At 38.8% G+C, this 24,805-nt stretch overlaps 1 protein-coding gene across 3 annotated transcripts in view; it reads left to right on the top strand.

The window, feature by feature from the left end:
- WDR17 (WD repeat domain 17) overlaps nt 1-21,235 on the top strand; it is a 108,333-nt gene extending 87,098 nt beyond the window's left edge. For all 3 annotated transcript variants that reach the window (XM_047857659.1, XM_047857657.1, XM_047857658.1), the window contains exons 21-30: nt 741-832; nt 1,887-1,986; nt 2,805-2,944; nt 8,270-8,381; nt 11,543-11,684; nt 11,962-12,064; nt 13,134-13,235; nt 17,163-17,261; nt 17,581-17,764; nt 19,864-21,235. In XM_047857659.1, coding sequence (XP_047713615.1) covers nt 741-832; nt 1,887-1,986; nt 2,805-2,944; nt 8,270-8,381; nt 11,543-11,684; nt 11,962-12,064; nt 13,134-13,235; nt 17,163-17,261; nt 17,581-17,764; nt 19,864-19,983 — 1,194 coding nt within the window. In that variant the 3' untranslated portion in view covers nt 19,984-21,235. The remainder of the gene's footprint in view (nt 1-740; nt 833-1,886; nt 1,987-2,804; nt 2,945-8,269; nt 8,382-11,542; nt 11,685-11,961; nt 12,065-13,133; nt 13,236-17,162; nt 17,262-17,580; nt 17,765-19,863) is intronic.
- The last annotated feature ends 3,570 nt before the right edge of the window (nt 21,236-24,805 follow it).

The following is a 24,805-nucleotide window of genomic DNA, read 5'->3' on the forward strand; positions in this document are numbered from 1 at the left end:
GGGAGGGCCTGTGGAAGGAAGACTGTGCTGACTGATCACACCTGCCTCCCCGTGATCGACAGTCAGATGGCCTGGCTCCTGCCCACCTCCCAACCTTCTCTGTCCGCAGTACGGTCACACTTTCTATGCCCTGGTCACACTGCACGTATTTTAGACATTCAGGCATCCCTGGACTTTGTATGCTGCTGAATGTCCTATGTGGGTGAACGACTATTTCTAGTAACCATGCACTTGAAGCTTCGTGTTGATACAGATGGAGTCCACATTCTTTTTCGAATTCTGAGGGTACCTCCAGATTGTATAAATTTTAAACATGATTTAAATAAGCAGTTGATCCTTGAACAGCACAGGGTTAGGGACACTGAACCCCCACCCAGAGATCCTCCTATAACTTTTGACTCCCCAAAACTTAAGTACTAATAGTCTACTGTTGACCAGAAACTTTACCAATAACATGAGCAGTTGATTAACACATATTTTGCACATTACATGTATTATATATCATGTTCGGACATTAAAGTGAGCTAGCGAAAAGAAAGTGTTATTAAGGAAATCATGAGGAAGAGGAAGTACATTTACAGTCCTGTATTTATTGGAAAAGATCTGCATATAAGTGGACCTGTGCAGTTCAAACCCATATTGTTAGAGGGTCAACTGCACTTTGATCAAAATAATATTTAGAAATTGGGCAGCTGTCAACAATTAGCTAAAAATTAATTAAAGATTTTATTAAATTCCAGGCTGCTTGTGAGGGAAACATGCAGACCGTACATGTTTCCACACCTAAAGGATCTTCATATCCTGATGATATCTACAAGGAAGACTGTCATGAGTGAGCGCTTTATCCTTTGTGTGGGATCAGTATTTTCAGGGTTGGCTTCCCCTTAGGGGGTTTTAAGACCCATGCGCTTCACCCTTCTCCATGCACAGGGGCGGGGCTGTCTCACTTTGATTCTCGCCTCAGTCCTGCTCCGTCCCAGGGCCTCTGGGTGAACGGGGCAGTGTCAGGCATGCACGTGCAGCCTGCATGCCTTCTGTGTGGCTTTCAGAGAGGCAGCATGTATTTCAGTAGAGAGATTGCAGATAAAGCACCGAAATAGTTCAAAACATCAGCCTTCTTTAGGGAGGAGAGGCAGTAAAAATAAGGAGGACTGTTTATTAATGTTTCAGTGTAAAGTCATTGTAGAGGACATCATCCCCAGACACCAGAATTAGTGTTGGGAATAAAATTTAGACTCCTTTTAAAGAAGAAATCCAAATACACATTTTTTAAAAGAAATGGAAGTTAGACTTCTTCAGCCTTTTGCCCTTTTTAAAATCTAATAATCTACTTTCCCATGCCTCATTATTGGCTCCTATTATTGCTTTAAAAAATCGGATATCTAAACTTTTAGGATGCTTTTCAAATAAAAAAGGGTCGTAAAATGTTAAGCAAATAATGTGTTAGGACCAGCGTACTCCTTCCTGATTCTTTGCTGCTATTCTCTGCCATATCTAAACTCGACATTTTAAAGATCTAACATACCCTACCCATATTGTGGTCACCATCTAAATTTTGAAAAGTTTCAGTTCAGCCTGTAATTCTTCTGCAGTTAACTGTCCCTATAGCTGAGTTGTGAATTATTCAATGCAGGATGGCAAATTTTGAAAATGAGACTTTTATTCTGACATTTGGTGTGGGGGCATGCCATACATACTAATTTGTTTGCTAAGAAAAACAGCTTTTCTGATTTTTCTTTCCCAAAGATCAGACTTTATACCTGAATCAAAGATACCAAATTAAATCCTATGTGATCCCTTAATAAGCTTGTTCTAAAAGGGCGTTAGTTCATTTTATGACGGAATCCTTCTGTTTATATAGACTACATACTCTTTCTCTTTTCTAGACTCCTGCACAAAGTCAGTGAAGAACTAGCGGAATGGTATTTTCAGGATGGCCGCGCAGTGTTAGCCGCATGTTGCCAGCTAGCCGTAGATAATACTGAGGTACATTTCACATTGGTTTATGTAAATGGAAAGCTCTTAAGGTGCGTCATGGTGTTTGAGTGGAAAAAATATGGCAACTCCTGTGCAAGATCTGATTTTGCGTGCTTACCAAGCCTGAGCTACCGTGCCTCAGAAGCACACATAAACTCTACAGACTATGAAATCTTATTTCCAATTCATTTTTATCACAAAGTACATATTTATAACAACCTGACTTTAAGTATTTCATCTGATATGAGAAGAAATAGTGTGGTGAAGGGAAAAATCTCAGGGATTCAGAATACTTGACTTCTGGAAGCGCTTATTTTTAAGTATACGTTAGTATAATCTTCAAAAGTCATGTTTTTAAGGTATTTTCTATTTGACCCTCTAATCTAGTAAGAAAAATGTATAGTAAAGATGGATTCTGTTTTGCATGTATCCTTAGATACAGTATATTTAAGGGATCATTGATCATCATTGCACACTGTTGATGAATCTTCTAAGAATTGGCATTGTTTTGTGATAGAGACATGGAAGGACATGAGGATATAGCAGACAAACTGTTATTAATTCATTAAAAAACTATTATCAAGGGTTCTAAACTTAAATTCTGACCTTGTAAAAATTCCCTGTATGTCCCTTTATCAGATAAGCTTTTCCATCTGGAAATTGCATTTATACTTACATAAGTACTTTATAGGAATGTTACATTCAGTATTTTTAAGAATAATTGATTTTAGGTTAATACTGCTTTATCTACTTTATGAGCTTGGCGGGGAAAGATGATCCAATCCAGCATCTATGAAACTGAAGGAATTATTTTCTTATTGGGTAAGCTTGCTATGGCATACCTGATTCGTGGAAATGAACTGGAGTTGGCCGTCAGTGTGGGCACAGTGCTCGGAGAGCCTGCTGCACCCACAACCCACTATGCCCTGGAATTGCTGGCGAGAAAATGCATGATGATTCCACCATGGTAAGAATTTCTAAATTTGAAGAATAATTTTATAGGAATGGAATACATTTTTAAAATATTTTAAGTTGCATTTGATGTGTTTTGAGAGAATACAGCATCTCCTTTTCAAATTTTTTAACTTAATTTAATTTCTTAATATTTATTTATTTTTGAGAGAGAGAGGGCATGTGATCAGGGAAAGGCAGAGAGAGAGAGAGAGAGAAGGAGAGAGAATCCCAAGCAGGTTATAAGCTGTCAACACAGAGCCCAAAGTGGGGCTCAGACTCATGAACCATGAGATCATGACCTGAGCCGAAACCAAGAGTCAGACTCAACTGACTGAGCTACCCAAGTGCCTAGCATCTCCTTTTTGATTGAAAGAGAAAGATTGTGGGAGGAAACAGGGCTATGATAATGAAGTAATCGTGGGAACTGCCCTGGTTTGGAGTGAAATCTACCGTGGCCCATTCTGAAGCAGTCCCCTCGTAACTCGATATTATTTCGAGTACACAGAACATCATGAATAAATGTGCACTGCTTGAGATAATCAGGACCACACATTTCCACATTTCAGATTCTGCATACCTACACTCATTCTTGTCAGACCTTGTGTCTTAGTTTAAGGTTTGCAAAATAAGGTCACTTTTCTAATGGAGCATAATAACATAGTTTAGCTGGAGACTTGGAACAGGCCCTTTCCCCAGACGTGGACAGTCCTCTAAGAAATAGACCCTGGAAAGTCCCTGGGGTGACCTGGAAGTCCAGGTCCAAGCAGTTCTCACCCCCGTCTGCAGAGCCCTGATCTTCGGGCAGATAGTCCTTCATTATGGAGCATCTTTAGCAAAGATAAGAGGCTGACACTCAAGAGATGTTTGTTGAATAAAGATGATTTCAGACATTCATCTTCTCCTTCCCTAAAGCACTTAAAACCTTAAGGAGTTTCTAAATAAACGTGTTAATCAGGCCTTTCACCTCTTCCCACCGCACGCCCAGTTCACGTGTGTGCGTGCACACACACACACACACACACACACACACACACACACCACTCGTAAAATGGAGCTGTACAGACTCTACTGTCGAATCCCACAGACAGTAATAACATTAAGAATAATGACAGCTAACTAACCCTTCTGCACTGTGTGCCAAGCTCTGTGGTAAGCACTTTACATGTAATGATTCACTCATGATAGATGCTGCTTTGCCTCTGGCCTCAATAAGTGGTGGAGCCCAGATTCAGCGTTCTATGAACTGGCTCCGAAGTTTATACTTAGCTACTGTCTTTGTCGGTTCAGGCTGCTGTGACAAAGTGTCACAGACTGGGTGGCTTACAAATGACAGAAATGTATTTCTCACAGTTCTGGAGGCTGAGAAGTCGAAGATCAAGGCGCTGGCAGATTTGGTGTCTGATGAGAGCCGGCTTCCTGGGTCCTCATCAGCCATCCTCTCCCTTTGTTCGTGTGCGGAAGGGTCGAGCTAGCTCTCTGTGGCCTCTTTTACAAGGCACCAATACCGTTCAGGGCTCAGCCCTCAGGGCCTAATCACCTCCCAGTGGCCCCACTTCCAAATACCATTGCATTGGGGATTAAGTTTCAATATGTGAACGTGGGGAGCAACACAGGTCTCCGGTCTTTTCAGCTATCAAGCCACGTGGCCCCCTTCGTCTGTGGCTAGCTCAGAAAGACAGCAACACTTCCCGTTTTCCCTTTCTTTCTGGATCTGGGGGCTTCATAGGGAATCGGGAATCTCAGAGTTTTTATCATTTATTCCCGTATCTTACAGCCACAAGAGGTCCTTCCCCCAACCCAAATGTGGCAGCACCCCACCATTGACCTTAGACTTAGGACTTTTGTGTATGTAATGCCCCCCATCCTTAGTACCCAGGTCTATGTCTGTTCAGGAACAGTAACGGTCAGTTGCATACTGTGACTTGCCTTAGACCTTATCCCAAAGCATGAGTTTAACGTAGATTATTTATTCACAAAGGTGACGGACTTGCTGCTAGAGGTCATCGTGTAATCTAAATAAAATGTGATGAAGTTGTTTTTGTTTTTTGGGTTTTTTTGGTAAAGGTAAAAAGTAGCAAAACAAATAGAAATTAAATTTAGGTGAGGTTTAAAAAATCTTTCAACTGACTACATGTCTTAGTTGCTTTTAATATAAGACAAACTTCTATTTCCTCGTAATGCCCCTAAGAAGTTTCCTTTATATATCCATAGATACATGCACCAGAAACTTGGATAAAGTTCAAATTTTGAAATATGTAATGCTCATCAGGTTTATTTCCAGGGGAAATCTGTAAGCCCTATGAATAAGCCTCCAAAAGTTTAAATAAAAACATAGTTGATAATTTGGAAGGAATGTTCACAATTGTGTAAGACAAGTGCCCCTCCCTTTTTACATTTGCTGGTAAAAGTCTCCTTTTTCTTGGTTCTCACTGCATATACATGGTATTCATATTTAAAATAATTTTCTTTCTAGCTTTCCATCTGTTGGATACAGGTACTGTCTAGTTTTATAAAAACATTTAATAAAAATATTCATATTTTATTTCAGTTTTAGAATATTAACTCTATAGTAAATGATCATTACCTGTTCTTGCTTCATTGTTTTGCAGAATAACAATTCATTTATAGAATTTATAACATATAAAACCTAACTACAAAGTGACAACACTTCTTGTAGTGTAGGTACAAAATCTCTCACTGTTTTATATTAAAATTTGTGTCATAAATGAATTGTGACTTTCTGCAATACAAAATAGTAGTCAATAACTCAGCTAAACAAGTGAAAATGCCTGTTCTGACAATGAAATGTGAGAGTTTAGATTATTTAGTAGGTCTGTATCGTTACATGTATATACATTTTCCCCGATTGGTAAGTGGAAGTTTCAGTAAATGGTAAGTTACACTAAAAGGAGAAGAAAATTAGCATTGCTGCAAACTTCAGTGTATCAGGATATAATTCTACAGCAAGAAGGTCAGACTTTTGTCTGTAGTTCATGGAAGTTTGAATAGAATTTACACATCTAGGGGCGCCTGGGTGGCTCAGTCGGTTAAGCGGCCGACTTCAGCTCAGGTCATGATCTCGCGGTCCGTGAGTTCGAGCCCCGCGTCAGGCTCTGTGCTGACGGCTCAGAGCCTGGAGCCTGTTTCTGATTCTGTGTCTCCCTCTCTCTGTGACCCTCCCCCATTCATGCTCTGTCTCTCTCTGTCTCAAAAATAAACAAACGTTAAAAAAAAAAAAAGGAATTTACACATCTAGTGTATGTACTGTAAAAACAAATGTTAATTTCTGTATTCTCATGGACATTATCAAATACTGCTATTGAATGTCGGTATCAGGAAACATAAGCATTGAAACTTCTTAGAAAGAGCAGATGAATTACCCTAATTTGAGACTTGGAAAAACACTCAAAGACTTACCTGTTCAATGATGATAGAGTATTTGATACACATAAATTGTCTCTCTTCCTGTTCCATGCTCACTATATTCTTGATTACACACCTCTTAATGTTTTAAAAATAATTTATTCACGTAAATGATCAATGTACATTTTACTGAAGGCTTCACAAAGAAGGTGAAGGAAGATTTTACTCTCTGAAGTCCACCCTTTCAGAAACTCACATTTGAAATATTGCCTATTCTCAAGTTATGCTGAATGTGTTTTATATCAGTTTCTTGAAAAGTGGATAATAACATCTTGAATCATTAAAAATTAGTGTTTTCTCAGTTGTGCAACAGTATGCAACGAAAAACTCTCCACCTAATGATTTTTAAAGAGGATATTATACAGAACATTTTTTTTTTTTTAATTTTTTTTTTTCAACGTTTATTTATTTTTGGGACAGAGAGAGACAGAGCATGAACGGGGGAGGGGCAGAGAGAGAGGGAGACACAGAATCGGAAACAGGCTCCAGGCTCTGAGCCATCAAGCCCAGAGCCCGACGCGGGGCTCGAACTCACGGACCGCGAGATCGTGACCTGGCTGAAGTCGGACGCTTAACCGACTGCGCCACCCAGGCGCGCCTATACAGAACATTTTTAACATAAAGCTGTTAAATATGACACATGATGCTTTAATATACCTTCTTTTTTTATTTTTTCTTTTTAAAATTATTTTTATTTATTTAAAAAAAATTTTTTTTTCAACGTTTTTTATTTATTTTTGGGACAGAGAGAGACAGAGCATGAACGGGGGAGGGGCAGAGAGAGAGGGAGACACAGCATCGGAAACAGGCTCCAGGCTCCGAGCCATCAGCCCAGAGCCTGACGCGGGGCTCGAACTCACGGACCGCGAGATTGCGACCTGGCTGAAGTCGGACGCTTAACCGACTGCGCCACCCAGGTGCCCCGAAATTATTTTTATTTTAGAGAGAGACCATGAGCGAGAGTGGGCATGAGCTCGGGAGGGGCAGAGGGAGAGAGAGAGAATCTTAAGCAGGCTCCAAGCCAACCATGGGACCCCACCTTGGGGCTTGACATGCAGCTCTATCCCATGACCCTGGAATCGTGACTTGAGCCGAAATCAAGAGTCAGTTGCTCAACCAACTGAGCCACCCAACCGTCCCTAAAATACCTTATTTTTAAGTGATTTATTCCTTTCATTGAATCTTTAAAAAAGTAAATCAGGAAACTGCATTTCTATCTTTGATTTCCACGTAAAGTTTAAGAGAGATGCAAAACACCTGAAATTCGAAACTTAAAATATCTAAGTATTCTTTTGTTTTTTTGTTTTTTTATGTTCATTCATTTTTGAGAGACAGAGACAGAGCACGAGTGGGGGAGGAGCAGAGAGAGAGGGAGACACAGAATCTGAAGCAGGCTCCAGGCTCTGAGCCTGAAATGGGGCTCAACCTCACAAACCATGAGATTTATGACCTGAGCCAAAGTCGGATGCATCCAACTGAGCCACCAGGCGCCCCAGTCAGTATTCTACTGGTTTTAAAGAGTGGCTTAATCTAGCTGTGGTTGCGGCCATAACAAAAGCTGATGAAAAGTAGCCTTCACAAAGCTTGCTTCATAATTCACTCCACAGAACATATCTAATAGTGCTTAGTTTGCTTAGAGAATAATTCTGTAATAGCAAAATTAATTGCAAAGATATACAGATTTAAGATTTTTACAAAATTATAGAAATTTCCTAATACATTTTTCCTTCATGCCCTTTGGTTTATCTGTCATCCACGTTTGGAGGTCTTTCATAATTAAGTAGAAAATTAGTATTTTTTATGTTAGTAGAAAACCAAAGGCAGTATCAGAGTTTTCTTCCTTTGAAATAGTTCTAAATGTTATTTATAGATGTTTTCCTTGTTGAATCAGTTTCCCCCTTTGTTATGTGCATAGGAATTTGGCAGCTGATCTTCTCCTGATGACTCCTGACAATGAACTACAGTTAGTTAAACTCTGTGCTTTCTACCCAGGGTGTACCGAAGAGATAAATGATCTTCATGAGAAGGTATTCTAAGGGTATTACATATTCTAATTTGGAATGCAGTGCTAGGATTTAACTAATTTTAGGTTAGGGCAAATAAAGATTCAGGCAGAGAAACATATGATCCCTCGCGAACCCTTTTATAGATATAACAGAAGTGATAACGGTAAGTGACATTGGTTGAGCTTCTGTGTGCTTGAGACAGTTCTGAATTTTCACATATGTTTGTATTTTACTGAATTCACATGGAAACCCCGAAAAGCAAGGCTCATTGTTCCTATTTTACAGCGAAAGTGAGCTCGGGGAGCTTAAGCAACTGCCTCTAGTTAGCTAAAGGCAGAGTGTAGACTTGAGCTTTAGCACGTCTGACTCCACATCCGTCCCACTCTGCCCCTCTGCACCTTAAGGTGCATTTTTGCCAACTTTTACAAATAGGCAGTTTAGGATCTTTAAAAGAGTTAATTATGATGAAATTCACATGCATTGCTTTAAAGTGCTTTTAAAAAAATACTCCTTTGTAGAATATAGGAATTTATGAACCAAGATTATGCATAAAAATAACCAAAATGTTCAACAATAGGGAGATTGTGTATATAAATTGCAGTACATTTATGTATCTCAATGCTTTTCACCCATTAAAAAGATCATGAAGTTCTCTTTTTATTGATATTGGTACAAGGCTATAAAACAGTTCTGTAAAAAAGCAGAATATGAAATACATGCCATATGATTTTCATTTTGAAAATAACTGCACATATTTATGTTAATTATTATATATTTAAGGATATATATACAGGTCTTTTAAGAAAAATATAACTTACAGTAAAACATTTTTTTGTCTTTAATATGAAAATAGCAGTGTTTTGTTTCACTTAAATGACCCTGCTTCATGACCCTTGATTTGTCTGCAGTGTTTAAAAATTACTTTTTAATGTTTATTTTTGAGACAATGCGAGAGAGTGCAAGCAGTGGAGGGGCAGACAGAGAGAGATACAGAATCTGAAACAGGCTCCAGGCTCTGAGCTGTCAGCACAGAGCCCGACTCGGGGCTCGAACTCACGAACCGTGAGATCATGACCTGAGCCGAAGTCGGACGCTTAACTGACTGAGCCACTCAGGCGCCCGATGCAGTGTTTAGTGGCCCTTTTCATCCAACAGTGGATACTTACTAAGTATTATGATAACACAGATAGAGTGAGCATGTGTGTGCATGAGTGAGTGTATATGTGAGTGTTTGAGCAAGTGTGTATGTGTGTGAGTAACTGTGTGTGTGAGATGAGGGACAAGACTTACGAGATGGTAATCATGCACAGTGACCACTGGGTTGTGAGATTATGGGTGGCCTGACTTCTTTACACACTTTGTGTTCTGTGAAATATTTTCTAAGTGAGTTGTGCTTCACTTTTACAAACATGACAAGTAAAAGCTGTTCCTGTGTTGAAATGAAAATGCAGAGGGAAGGAAGTATGAACCTTACATTTGCTGCATGGTGCTTTAAATATACACCCTATGCCCTGTATGAGGCGATAGCAGCAAGCACTAATGTTGGGGCTTAGAGAGGAGAAATACTTGTCTGTGTTTACACGCTCGTAATGACACAGGCAGGATGGCATTCGCATCGCCTTTTTGTCACACAATCTGAAAGGATATAATTAGACTTTCTGCTCAGACTTCACTGATAACTGTTTACAAAGACTAGTCAGTTAGGTGTAAAGGTGTTACTACTACCTGTGGACAGTTTCACAAGTAATGCTACAAATTATATTTTTAAATATTCTCTTAATTTATATAACTTAGAATTTTAAGATAGGATGGGAATTACAGCAATGATCATCTTACTCTTATTATATTTTATTTGAGGATAAAATTTCAATAGAAACCATTTTTTTTTATTCCCTTTACTCTTGGAGCATATGTCAAAGTGAAGAACTTTAGCCAGTTGTAATGCCTAGTGCACATAGTTGCTCAGTAAATAACTGGCATTTAGTTAATGAAGTTGGGGAAACAATATGAAATTTTATATATACGAGAGCTCATTTAATTTAGTTCATTGTAATTTTTAAGAGAGATTGTGGAATCCAAAATGTTCAATTTACATAATTTTTATTTGATTTTTAAGTTTAATTTAAATTCCAGGTAGTTAGCATACAATGTAATATCAGTTTCAGGTGTGCAATATAGTGACTCAGCACTTCGGTACTCATTACAGCAGGTGCACTCCTTGATCCCCATCATCTGTCCCCCATCTCCGAACCCCCTTTAAACAGAAAATACGAAACTATTGAATAAACCAACCTAGTAACTTAAGGGGACATAAAAGTGAGAGGGAAGAAAGTGATAAACCTCAGAGGTGAGGAGATGGGCAAACTTGCTGTGCGCGAACCGCGCCCTCTGGAGTCGTAACACAAAATACCTTTGTGGAAGCACCACATCAGTGGTTGCCAACCCCAGTGAGAAGAAGCATTAACTATTTATAGGTGCTGGAAGGGGGACAATGCAGGAAACCCCCGCCTGCACCCTGGAAGCAGGAGAACGTACCTAAGGGAGGAGCAGACTGAGTTTCAACAGGAAAAAAAAAATCATTTGAAAAACTGGGGAGTAGTGCTTTTCATTTTCCAGTAATGAAATTTCCTGGGCTCAAAATCTGCATTTTGTGGCATTTCAGAATGTCAGAGCTAAAAACTTTGAGAGCTTGTAACGTGTTTTGCCTTTCTACTTGAAATTAAGTTGCTCTGTCTCAAAGGCCAAGCAAAATTAAACTCCACAGTGTGTGTGAGATGTCAGAGTGTATTTTTTATGTTTTCTGTATTTAATGTAGTTTCTGACAGTGGTCAGTATATTCTGAAGTGATAAATCTCAGCATGTGTTTTTCTAAGTTACATGTGTGGATACTAATTCCAATATCACAGGATAATTTACTTCTACCTTTTTCATTAAGTATTTGTGTGATGAAAAACTACTGATGCACGTAGGTAATTAATACCTCATTTACTGTTATTAGATCCTAAAGATATTTTCATAAATGTGTGCTTTTAATAAAAATTATTTCACTGGCATCTGTTTTGAGCAACTTTACTAGGAAGAGCATAGTAGGCATATTGGAGATGTTTAGTACTTATACTGCTATACTGCTGCGTGTATCCCTCTTAAGTTTTAGTGACGTCATTAAACCGATTACTTTTCAGTGCAAGCTACCCACAGTAGAAGAATGTATGCAGTTAGCAGAGGCTGCCCTTGCGGATGGTAATATATTTGAGACTGTGAAGTATTTCTTGTTAAGTCAAGAGCCTGAAAAAGCCCTTCCTATTGGTATTGACTTCATCAAAGGTAAGTTTTCCGTTGGTGGTATCAACTCAAATCTACTCACTGATTGTAGCCTTTCATTAGTATTGACAAGCAGCCTTAAAGTCAGACACCAGCCATCCTAAATTTAAAAAAGGAAGAGATTGCTGATTGTGTGCTATGGGGACGTGAGAGAGGGTAGATGTGCAATACTTGTCCAGATGAGATGGCCAGGAGAGAATTAATTATGTAAGTTAAAAATTGGATGAACATGATTAGTATGATTATTTAGATCATCTCTTATTTGGTTTTGTTTTGCCAGAATGCATCAGTAGCTCAGAATGGACATTGGATACCGTTTACCCCGTTCTTGACCTATTGAGTTATATCCGTACTGAAAAATTAGTCTTGCATACATGTACTAAGTAAGTGCTTTTACTCCAAAATACATAAGGGAATCTATGTAATGCTTGAAAATGGTTATATTGTTTTTGGTGTTCATATCAAGAAATAAGATCATCTTGGATAGGGAAGTGCCCTTGGAGAAAAATTACATTTATATTTGCCATTCTTAAGAAAAAATACAGAGGTCAATTGGAAACGGAAAAAATAAATTCTCATGGTCCTTTTTACTAATACCTACAGTGTGTATATTTATTTATGTGTACACAGACACATAGACACACATGGACACACACATGGACACACACACGGACACACACACGGACACACATGGACTCATGAACATACATGCACATGGACACACACACACACAGAGACACACATGGACACAAAGACAAGACACACAGACACACATGGATACACACACACACACACGCACACCTGGTTCAAACAGGGCTAATTCAGAGCGTTGGGGTGGTCTTAGATCCGAGGTCCTCAAGAAGCTGGTGGTCATGTCTATTAAACAGCCACTGTGCACAGAGCATACTACTGGGGGAAAAGTGAAGGTGCTAGGAAGTGACATCTAGTTACCAGCCCTGCATTCAGGTATGGAAGGACACTCGTCCACAGAACGAAAGTCCCCGGAGATTGTGTATAGTTTGCAATGGAGGCTTTGGGCTATTACTGTTTTAATGGCAGTGCGGGAAAGACGTTGCCACAGCCTGGGAAACTTAGACGTTTCCCCAGCGGGAAATCGAGGGGGTGTGCCCTGTCCTTGCTTAGAGTCTATAATGTGCCACGAACTCCTAAATCAGGCCTAATGAGTTCCTTAGAAATTTGCATGAAGAAACGGCCAAGGGATAGAGGAAAACAAGGAGCCAAAAGTTAACACATTACTTGTGCTGTAGCATAAATGTCTGAAAGGGACTCAACTCATGAATAAAACATCTTCAAGTTGAGAAAATTTTCTAAACATATTTTGCTATAAATGTCACCCATCAAAATACAGAGATATAAGTACGGTAACTATATATGTGAGTAATGTTCTATACCTCAAGTTAAAAGAATTTTAAAAACTATATTCTCTTTTAGAGCTCGAAATGAATTGCTCATCTTATGTGGTTATATTGGTGCATTATTGGCCATCAGAAGACAGTACCAAAGCATTGTTCCAGCACTTTATGAGTACACAAGGTAAAAATGATTTCTCTTCTGGTATGAAATGAGAGACATTCCTTTCCCTAAGGTTTTAGTCTCTGAGTGTGTCCAGAAGGCACCAGATATATACTGGATGTATCCGTTTATTCATCCAGTATGTACTTTATAATAAAGCAGCAATCAAACTATATGAATTAGAAGTAAATTAGGCTATAAATAATCAAAATCCTAATTGTAGCTTAAATGTGTGGGGTTTATTGGTCTTCTGTCGAGACACTTGGGGTCTCCACATTCCAGGGCCATTAGAGCTGCAGCCAGAGTCCATTGAGGACCTGAATTCTTCCCTTCTTTTGACACTGACCTCCCTGGTTTCCTTCCACTTGCTTGAACTACCTGGTGACAGGGTCATGTGTATTATGTCTGCAGTCTAAGTGGGAAGGAGAGAAAGGTGACAGGATGGGGACCCCAAAGGATGAGGCCATGTGACTCAGGAAGGAGAGGCCCCCTTAGGCTGGTGTCCTACCGGCCGGATCTATGGAACCCGAATTTTGAAAGAAGAGGAAGGTGCCCCTGGATGGCTCAGTCAGTTAAGCAGATTCTTGATCTCAGCTCAGGTCATGATCTCACAGTTTGTGGGTTCGAGCCCTGTGTCAGGCTGTGACGCTGACAGTGTGGAGCCTGCTTGGGATTCTCCCTCTGTCTCTGTCCCTCCCCTGCTTTCTCTCTCTCTCTCTCTCTCTCTCTCTCTCTCTCTCTCTCTCTCTCAAAATAAATAAAAATAAGGGGCGCCTGGGTGGCTTAGTCAGTTAAGCGGCTGACTTCATCTCAGGTCATGATCTCTCAGTCTGTGAGTTCGAGTCTTGCATCAGGCTCTGTGCTGGTCGCTCAGAGCCTGGAGCCTGCTTCCGATTCTGTGTCTTCCTCTCTCCCTGCCCCTCCTGTTCTTGCTCTCTGCCTCTGTCTCTCTCTCTCTCTCTCAAAAATAATAAACATTAAAAAAAATAAAAATAAAATAAACTTTAAAAAATACATTTAAAAATTAAAAAAAAAAACAGAGCAAAAACTGGGTATTTTACCTTTCCACTCTCTATAGTAGGAAAAAGCAGAGTAAAGGGGATTTGTGAATAGTGGGTAAGTCACTATTTTGTAGTTGGGTGTACCCTTCCTGCCAGACTCCTGTATCTTCTAACAGCTTGCTGAATGTTGGCCGTTGTGCTTAAAACTTGTTATAATCAAAAAGAAAGCCCCACAGTGCCTTCCCCACACAGCATTTCCAAGTTGACCAGTTTGCTAAGCGGTAGAGTAGCTAACCCCCAACAGTGCTGAGTGTGAGACTAAGCAGTTGTTCTGAGTGCCTTCATGCGGGCAGAGATTCGGTGAGAAACAAAGCTTTCTCTTCCCTCCTCTTCCTTCTGGTCGCAGAGAAGGTCCTGCTTAGATGTAGGGCCCCCACCTAGAGCAGACCGGGCAGGGGGGCAGAGGGGACACTGCTAGGCACTCAGGGAAAAACCTACTTCTGTGCAGGCAGCAGGCCCAGATGTGAAAGCAGCTTTCAATAATTTGAAAATCTGGGAGCAATAGGGTGTATGTACCACATGGAATTAAAATCTATTTAATGAAATATATTCATTTAATAAATATGACTTGGCTAATGAAAGTAAAGAGAGAGGAAATGGTCCCTTGAAATAATATCAGAAATGAAAGGAGGCTTTTGTAAGGCAGAAGAGACCTGGGAGAATGTGTCTGAGAGAAACAGTTGAGAAGGAGAAACTTAAGGCCCTAATTGGAAAGAACTTCCCTGATTATGGTGTCTATTTCCTGTGCTCACACTGCTGCCTTGCCCTCAGGCTGAGTCCCCAGGCTTGTTCCTTCCTCTGCTTCCCAGCTCCCTCTCGGTCTTCTTCCTCCCCTCCCCTCCCCTCCCCTCCCCTCCCCTCTCTGTACTCTGTCCTTCAGAAACCTGGCCCTTTCTGTAGCTCTGCCTTGCCAGTTATTGTGACATCGCTCTGTGGCTCACTGAACCCTGGCTTCAACTCTGTGTGCTCAAAATGAACATCCTCTTCCTTCTCAAACGGCTGCTTCTCCTGTGTCCCTTCTTTTGACTATGGCGTTCTATTTCTGTCTCCCAGAATTTAATGGTGACGGTCACGGGTGTTTTCTCTGACCGCAGTAAGGGTCTGCAGTAACTCCCTCCCACTGTAGCCCTGCATCTGGTCACCTGCTGTGTGGATCACTGTCCTCCTCCTGCTGCCTGCCTGACCCCACTGTGGCTTCTGCCTTCCTGAAGCACTGCCCTTCCTCAGCGCCCTCCGGGGCTCCCCAGTGTCCATCACAGAACTACCAGATTCTTGGTCTGACGTTAAAGGTCTACAGAAACAGGGTTCTGACCAAGCCGTCCACCTTAGCCTTCTCTGCGTTCTCCACTTTGGTCAAACGGAATTACTTGTGACCCCATATGTATGGAAGCTTTCCCGCTGGTAGTTTCTCAGTGTCTTGTTTTCTCCTCACTCTTTAACACTGCTTTGCATATAGTAGATCATCAAACACTACCAGCGGGAAAGACATGTCAAGTGCCAAATTGTAGACACGGCAGGCACAGTGTTGAGGGAATTCATTTTGGAGCTAGCCACGTTGTCAATACAAATTTTAAGTTCTGTAATTTTGTGGGGGGCGCCTGGGTGACTCGGTTAAGCATCCGACTCTTGATTTTGGCTCAGGTCATGGTTTCACCATCGTGAGACTGAGCACCACCGTGGGGCTCAACACTGGGTGTGAAGCCTGCTCGAGATTCTGTCTCTCCCTCTTCCTCTGCTCTCCCCTTCTTGCGCTCTCTCAAAAAATGATCTTAAGTTCAGTAATTTGGGGTTGAAGAAAATGGTAACTTGCTGATTTGAGATAGTATTACTACAGTGTTAGGCGTGTGTAGGGGGAGGTGTGTGCCTTTTTCCTTACCAGATCTTATTAGGTCCCAGCAGAATGAGGACAATTAGAGGGAGTAACCGTAAAATGTACATTACAGAATGGCTTACCTGTACCCTTAAGTTCATCTGTAAGGTCTTACGTTCTGTTTCTTTCTATCTCCCAAACAGCTTTTGCTTTTAAATGTCCCGTAACTAGTTCCTTGAAAAGCACACGGAGTCTGTGACTTAGTATAGAAACGAGGACTAATAATTCTTTATCTAAAGCCTCCTAATTAATACCACTTAGACCTGTTTCCAGTTTTCCTTATGCGGATGTGATGGATCACTACTGTGGCTGTTTTCCTGCTTTTTCTCACCAGTCTCTGTCTCTCAAGAATTGAGCATTTCCATTCCTTTCTGCTGGTCGACATTCTGTTCTAGCCATTCTCCCACTTGTTTTCTTACTCTTGATACTCATTTGTAATTCAGACATGCGCCACCTCCCACCCCTGCTGTGTGTGGCTGTTATTCAGCATTCTTGGCTGGACTATCCAGTCTCCATAGTTTGGTCCTTCATTTGTTTATTTCCTTATTTATTAGTTTTACATTTTATTTTTTTAAGTTTTTTTAAAGTTCTATTTAAATTCCAGTTGGTTAACATACAATGTAATATTAGTTTTCAGGTGTACAATATAGTGATTCAGCACTTCCATACATCACCCGGTGCTCATCACAGCAAGTACATCCTGAATCACTGTCACCTGTTTCCCTCACCCCCCGACCCCCTCCCTCGCTAGTCCCTTTTTCATCTGCTCGCTCAGACTGTCATCCAACCAACAGTATTGAACGTCTTTAACTTTCCAGGGAACTTGAAGGCCAGATATACAAGTAAGCGCATGCGCGCACACACACACACACACACACACACACACACGCATTCATGTATACACGTGTTTTTGAACAGTAGTTGTTAAATCCAAAATAGCAATTATTTAAAGTTCATTTGCTTTCTTTCTTATCTTAGTCTTGGATGTCAGTTGTTAATTTCTGTTCCACGTTTCAGTCAGCTGTTAAAACGTCGGGTGGTATCAGTGCCTTTAAAAATTGAGCACCTCTCTGAGGAATTGGATGCGTGGAGAGCTTGCACACGGTCCACGAGCCGGTGAGTGAGGACAGTGTAAAAATTGGGATACGGAGGTGTTAATATTATACACAAATTTATTGAAAATGTGGATTGGCTCACTATTAGTCTTTGCCGAAAAATGAATCTTGGTTTGGTCAGCATATATTCCGTCATCATTTACAATCCTATTGTTTTCTGCCTTTTTAAAGTACTTCGTTTTACTATAAATTAAGCCTAAAGTTAATTTGCCATCATCTCTAATGGGGACTAAATAATCATCAGGGACTGTTTCTAACTTAAACCTTAATAATTCTGTGGTTGTATGAAAATGAAAATGTAATATCTGTTGAAAATATAGATCACCAGAAGAATCTCCATATACACCCCCTTCTGATTCACAAAGAATGGTTTATGCAACTTTACTAAAGAGACTACAAGAAGAACCACTCAAAGGAATTGTTGGGCCAGATTATGTGACTGGATCAAATCTGCCCAGTCATTCAGATATTCACATCTCTTGTCTTACGGGATTAAAAATCCAGGTACAGCCTAATGTAAGGCATAAATTGTTCATTTCCATTATTTTCATTTGTTCAGTTACTCAAAACAATATGGTCTTAGAATAAGCACAATCTGAATAAAAGTCGGTACCTATAAATAAGACTGGTGACCCCTGAGAAAACACTGCCCTTAATGCTGTATAGTTAGTATGAATGGTCGTTTGTTCCTTAAAATAAATTCAGAGAGATGCTCCTTGTATTACCATGAAAGCAATTCATGTAATAGGTATACTTAGTAACAAATGTTTACAAATACATACAGATCATATCCTTTGGGAAATTAAATAAGGGAGACAAAGCTACAATCAACATAGTTATAAATTATAGCTAAATAGATTAAAATTAACTTGATATTCTCCATTTGTGTTTTATAAACACAAAGACATTAAAAACTGGCAGGTGTGTGTTATCGATATACTGTATATGTTCTTAGAGTGACTTCCTGAATTTTTCAACAGTTACAAATTACTGGGACCCGTCACAAGGGATGACTAATTCCTGAGGAAGGTCCCTAACATACAGTCAAAAGTAATGATGGTGAACCATTCCAGAGCCTCCCAGTGTGACCCAGGGGTGCTGTTTTCTCCAGACAGTGGAGAGGCCTTCATCATCTCAGAGTCAGGGCCAGGTGTAGGTGTCCACGTGAAGTCAACAAAGCTGAATCCATACAGAATGCGGATTGAAACTACAGTCTGGACTGAAAGAACACCACCTCCCAAAAGTGTTCACATTTTACTCAGTGGATTCTTAGATTTCTAATGGAATGTGACTAATTACATTTCTCATACTGATATGCCAGGTCAATGGGGACAGCTGCTTTTTTGGAATAACCATTTAAATTAAATAGCTTGCTGCTAATGTAAACCCTAACCATAGCTTGACTTGACACTATAAGCTAAGTTTAAGTAATATTTAACTAATATATTCTGAAAAAAACAGGACACTGACGTGCATAGTTTTTATCCACTTCCATTCAGAGGTCAAGAATCAAAGCAGTACATTCAGTAACTTATAATTAAGAGCAAAAAGTTCATCTTCAGCACTAGTCGCGGCCCTCCCTGTGCCATTTGTCCTGGTACCTTCAAGATCTTTTTCTCCATCTGCAGTAGCCACGTGGCCCAACACATAGGCTGCCTAACCTCTCCGCACCCAAACCTGCATTAGGAAAAGACCTACTAATTATCTTACACACACTGAAGTGCAGATGACCAATGGAGATGGGGTGCTCCTCTCCCAGGATACTTCTGTTTCAACAGAAAAGTAATATTCTGGTTAGAACTATGAAATTTCAAGTGCCTGTAGGTAGGTACTTGAGGGGTACCTGAGACTAGGAAGCTCTCTATTTCATGTGATGGATTTTCCAGTGTCTCGAATAATTTACTAACAACAAGCTGTACCATTTGAAATTGTGATAAAAAATCTGATAACTTTAGAAGATAATTAAGGAGATAAGTTTTTATTCCAATTTGTGTTTTTTTAAATCATGCTTTTCCTTCTGAGAGCTAGGAGAAACAGATTGAAAGATTTCTTTGCATTTGGTGCTTCAGAACTATCCTTGACATGCAAAGTAACTGACATAGCTAAATTATAAATATGCTAGTAAACCGTATGATTGACATGATTTTAAATTATGTAGACACATCTACAGCAACATGTTCTTTGTCTTCTAGAGAGCAGGTTCAGAGCTTCTGGTCTGAATAATTTTCCCAGCTGTATTGATGCAGGCCATCTGATTAAAATAAAGTATATTTAAGTCTACGCTAGGCGTGTATGCCTTTATAAAATGTTTACTTTGTATTAATAGATTAGCACTACCTGTCGTTATTGGTAGCACTACTGTATTCAAAGAACTTAAGTTATAAAACTAAATTCTCTTGTGAAAGGCATATTAAGATATTTTAAAGTTTAGCGATATTTGTAGCAGTTCAAAAAAATCAGATTTTCTCATATTTTAAAAATTCCCATTAGCAATGCCTAAATATTGCCAGTAGTTTTTTATCAGAGTGATTCTGTTTCTGGAAGTTGAAAAGCATGTTACACATTTATAATCTCATCGTCTGTCTCCTCGATTCTGTTTGCAGGGCCCTGTATTTTTCCTTGAAGACGGGAAATCTACTATCTCATTGAATGACGCTTTGATGTGGGCAAAGGTGAACCCATTCTCACCTTTAGGGACTGGAATACGACTCAACCCATTTTGACAGGTTTTTCTCCATGTTTAACTGTTTTTAAAAAAGACCTTTTGTGGGTTAATATTACCTTAACTTTTGTTGTGCACAACCAAAGGTTGAGGGAAGAAGGGGAGGTGGGAATAACAGTTGACTTAATTCGTCAACTTCAAAAAATAAAATAGTTATGTAATTTCAAGGCAAAATAGGTGTATTCTTTATAAAATAGAGTAGCCATATTTGGGAGAAAGATAATATTTAAGTTATAAAAGACCGAAAAATATAAAAGAGCATATTAAAGTTTCAGAAAGCATAAAAGGTACCAAAAGATATATTTTTGAAACTTTGAAACATATAAAATAACACAACAGATAGAATAGTGCTTGACATGTAGTAAGTACTTAAGGAATATTGGAATATCAACATGTAACTAAGGTATGTATGACTGATCTTTGAGTTAACAAACACCTATATTGTCCTCTGTAAAATACATAGTAACCCACTAGTTTTAGTTCATATTTAATAAAAGCTTTCCAGTTACGAGCTTACTGCGTGTTAATACATGGATACACAGTCAAAATACTTACGAGTTTTATTTTTTAAAAAAAGAAGGCATTACCAAATTTTTTAACTGAAATTAAATGTGCAAGTATAAAGGACTAGGTTATGTAGGCATAACAAAAATCGACGCATGAAAAACACAAATGCGGTTAAATTGGTCTGAGAATTTACATTTGATGATAATTGACTATTTTAAAAGATATTTGATATGGATATTAGTTTTGATTATGCATTTAATATTTACAGTAATCTCTAATTGATTTATATTAACTTTCTATAACATTTATTTGATAAATTTAGTTTCAAATTTCTATGAGTAAATAGGATATTAGTTAAAATCTGGGGTATATTATAAATTCAAGTTTTTAAAATATTTATTAAAAGAGTAAAACTATTGGGGCACCTGGGTGGCTCCGTCGGTTAGGCGTCCAACTCTTGATTTTGACTCAGGTCATGATCTCACCGTTGTGAGATCAGGCCCCACTTCAGACTCTATGTTCGGTTCCGTGTCCAACTCAGCGCTGGACGTGGAACCTGCATAATATTCCCCCTGTCTCTCCCCTACCTCTCCCTTCCCCTGCTCACTCTCTTTCTCTCTCAAAATATTTAAAAAAAAACAAAAAAAATAATAAAACTATTTTTTAAAAAAGTCTAAGGCATGACTACCAGTATTTCAATTGTATTAGAATTCTGATTTTGAGGTCTATGAAATTAATGTATGACTAGGAACAATAATACCTTGGTACTCGAGCTGTTTCATAGGATTCATAATATAGATGTTTTTGTCTAAAGAGTGAGCTTATATAAATAAAATAATTGTGGTTTTTTATTATATTTAAACCTGTTGAATTGAAAGTATTTTAAAAATTTTCTTAAGCCCACTTCTAAAACAGAAAATAAGGTATATATTATGTACTCTCTATTGCATTAACCGCTTCTAACTCCTCAAAAAGACATTAGAAGGCCTAAATTCTATTTTATTAAAAAGATTTAATTAACACTGTAGAAGAATATATGTGACTCATTGATAGAAGTATTTTTTTAAATCCTTGGTTATATGTGTAACTCAAATTTTTTTAGGTGGGAGAATTTTTCATTAGCATATATGTAGTAAAATTGACTTAAAAATGGCAGTTGAAATCCTACTATAATTCTTTTTGTTTTAAAATAGATTAAGAAGCCTATCTTCTGTGCTTTAACTACTTTGAAAGAAAAGATACCATTGAGTTTAAGTTTTACACAGATAAACAATTATTTCCTTCTTCTGTATTTTAAATGAATGCGGGAAAATGATATGTACAGACTGAAAAAATATAACTCTTTAGCACATGAACATAATAGAGGAGGAACCAAATTTGTGTCTAAAATCTAAATTGAATTGATTCAAATATAATTCTATTACTCTTTGACTTCTGTAATGTTCTGTACCTTAGTATTAATTGTAACTATTAAGTCTTCATAGAATTATGTCATTTGACCATGCCAGTCTGCATCTATTGTGCCTTAATATGAAAAACAAAGCAATTTTTCAAATTTATAAAAGGTTTTCCATTGTTACATTTCATATGCATGAAAACCCAAACAAATAATATTAGCTTATTTTACTATAAGAAGATGTCTATATTATTGATAACATGGACAAATTATTTTGTAAGGTTACATATGCTTTTAGGAAAGAAGTCTCCTTAGATAATGGTTTTGAAAGCATTGGAAAAATATTTTGTCTATAGAAAGTACCAGGTGGTTAACAAAATTGCAACATCAAAATGAGTTCCGTCTTGGGAAATACGATTTTTATGTCAATCAAAATTGACATATATGTGTGTATACATATATGTCTGTGTATACATATATGCATATATGTATATGTATACACACACACATAGATTTTTCCATGAAATCATCCAGAGGTGTTCAGGAACATGGTTGCATTAAAGCAATGACTTGTATTTTGTTGTCCTTAAAATAGGAAAATTGACACTTTTTTGGTCTTAAGTCAAAAGGCATTCTGAATATAGTAAAAGCCTCCCTAATTGTTTATAAAATTTTGGGTTTAGATTTAGTGTAGCAGTAATACAGAAGATATCTTTATGGTCAACTCTTAATAAGTGCTTATTGCACTATATCTTTGAAACATTTATTCCTAAATAATTGAAAAAAGTACTCTTCTGGTAAATTTAATTAGCCATATGACAGTGCTATGATATGGCATGTAGTTGTCGAGATTTGTATGTCTGTATGTACGTATTTCGGGTCCCCTAAATTTCAGGAAACCCTGCCGTTAAAACCAAATATGACAGAGTTAACCGCTAAAATGAGCATCACCCTTGTCCCCACATATGCCATTGAGAGAACACGGTCTCTCCATAAATGCTGGGCCAGAATCATCAGAGGTGTGAAGGGCTGAACTGTTCATCTGTGTTATTACTTTACTTGGAAACCTAGAAAAATCACTTCTTTAGGCTTTTCAGGAAGATGATTCTCCCAACTTGTAAGAAATACTGACTGTAGTAAACCCCAAAATTAGCATAAAAGGGGAAAAGCTTACTAATAATGCAAACAGCGTATCACAGAGGCGTCCGGTCCCTGATGAGTGTTGTGCCAATTGATTGAAAAGGTTGTGCTCCCAGAGGAGCTGCTGTTGCTCCTAGAAAAGCTCCTTGCTTCCTTCTGCCAAAGATCCTTTGTGAAGTAAATGGCCTTCTTAAGATACACCTGTAGTGTTGGCCTCTCTTAATACAACTCATCTTCCTGAAGCTCTTGAAGTTACCTACTTTGACCATACCTGCTACCTCCATTTATTTGCTCACTATGAAGCATACAGTGTATTTCGTATTTTCCACTGCTCTCCAGAGGCCCCATGGGAGTCATGAGAACTTACCATAGGCAGTGGTGAGTGATCAGCTTTTTCAGAAGATTGAACATACAGTCAGGAGAAGAATAAAGAAACATTTTGTATGACTCTCTACCCAAATTTAAATCCTTTTCTCTGGATCTTTTCCCCAGCTGAGGTTCCAAAGACTTGCTTCTATAGCCCCTTCCTAAGGAACTATATTTTATGGGTTAAAAATTAGTCTCATAATTTTCTACTTCAGATTTGTGCCAGCAGAGTGCAAGGTAACAGGGGTGCCTGGGTGGCTCAGTCGGTTGAGTGTCCGACTTCAGCTCGGGTCATGATCTCACAGTCTGTGGGTTCAAGCCCCGCGTCAGGCTCTGTATTAACACCTCAGAGCCTGGAGCCTGCTTCGGATTCTGTCTCCCCCTCTCTCTGCCCTTCTCCTGCTCGCACTCTGTCTCTATCAAAAATAAATAAACGTAAAAAAAAATTGTTTTTAAAAGAATGCAAGGTAACAGATGGGTAACGTGTAGCTGCTTAAGGTACGCATTTAACCTATATACCCTTTACCTCAGATAAAACTAGATTGTACACTCACTCCCAAGAAGCCATCCTATTTTATGTGGGCCCTCTTTAATTTCTTTCACTAAATATTACCTGCCCCAAATGTGAAATTAAACACAGAAGTCTTTGGAGATAGAAATTCTAATAAAGCCAAGCCTTCAGCAATGCAAAACAACGAACAGAGTTTAGCTGGAGATTGGCGTGTGTGTCTCAGGATCCAGCATTAGTAATGCTCATCTTGGAAGTCAGATGAGACTGTTAATGAGAGAGCGTAACAACATGACTAATTACAGTTGAAGACAATTTTCCAAATGTGAATGTAAAATTATAAGAATGCATGGAAGATAATCCATCTTTCAAGATATCGGCCAACTCTGGTTTCCCTCCACTAAAATTCTGGGGAGTGGCAGCAACCAGTAGAAATTTTTCAATTGAGCTAAATGGTTTGCTAAACACCAGAACCAAATTGCAAGTGAGGCACAATTTTTCCTCTCCCACAACTCCCTATCAACAAGAAGGATGATGCCTGTTTTTTAAAAATGTTTTAAGTCTAGCTATTTATGGGGGTGGGCAGTATTCTTTCCGGGCCAATGTGTGATAATCACCGTTTGGAATGCATTCTTTCTGAGTGCATGTGATGTGTAGATATATATCAGGCAAAGTGGTTGCTCTTTTCACTTCTGATGAGGAAAACATAACAAAGCAGATCCACCATTGCTACAGAATTGATGAGAGAAAACTTTTACCTGTCATGGTGAATTATGTTTAACTGTACCTTTTAAAATGATTTTTGCTCCTTCTCTGTTGATTTTGCGTTTTCAACAGTACCTGGCACAGGTGTTTTAATACGTGGTTGTTGAATTGAAAAAAAAAACCAACACGTTTTGAGCCCAA

Source organism: Prionailurus viverrinus, chromosome B1 (genome assembly GCF_022837055.1).
Source record: "Prionailurus viverrinus isolate Anna chromosome B1, UM_Priviv_1.0, whole genome shotgun sequence".
Lineage (NCBI taxonomy): Eukaryota > Metazoa > Chordata > Mammalia > Carnivora > Felidae > Prionailurus > Prionailurus viverrinus.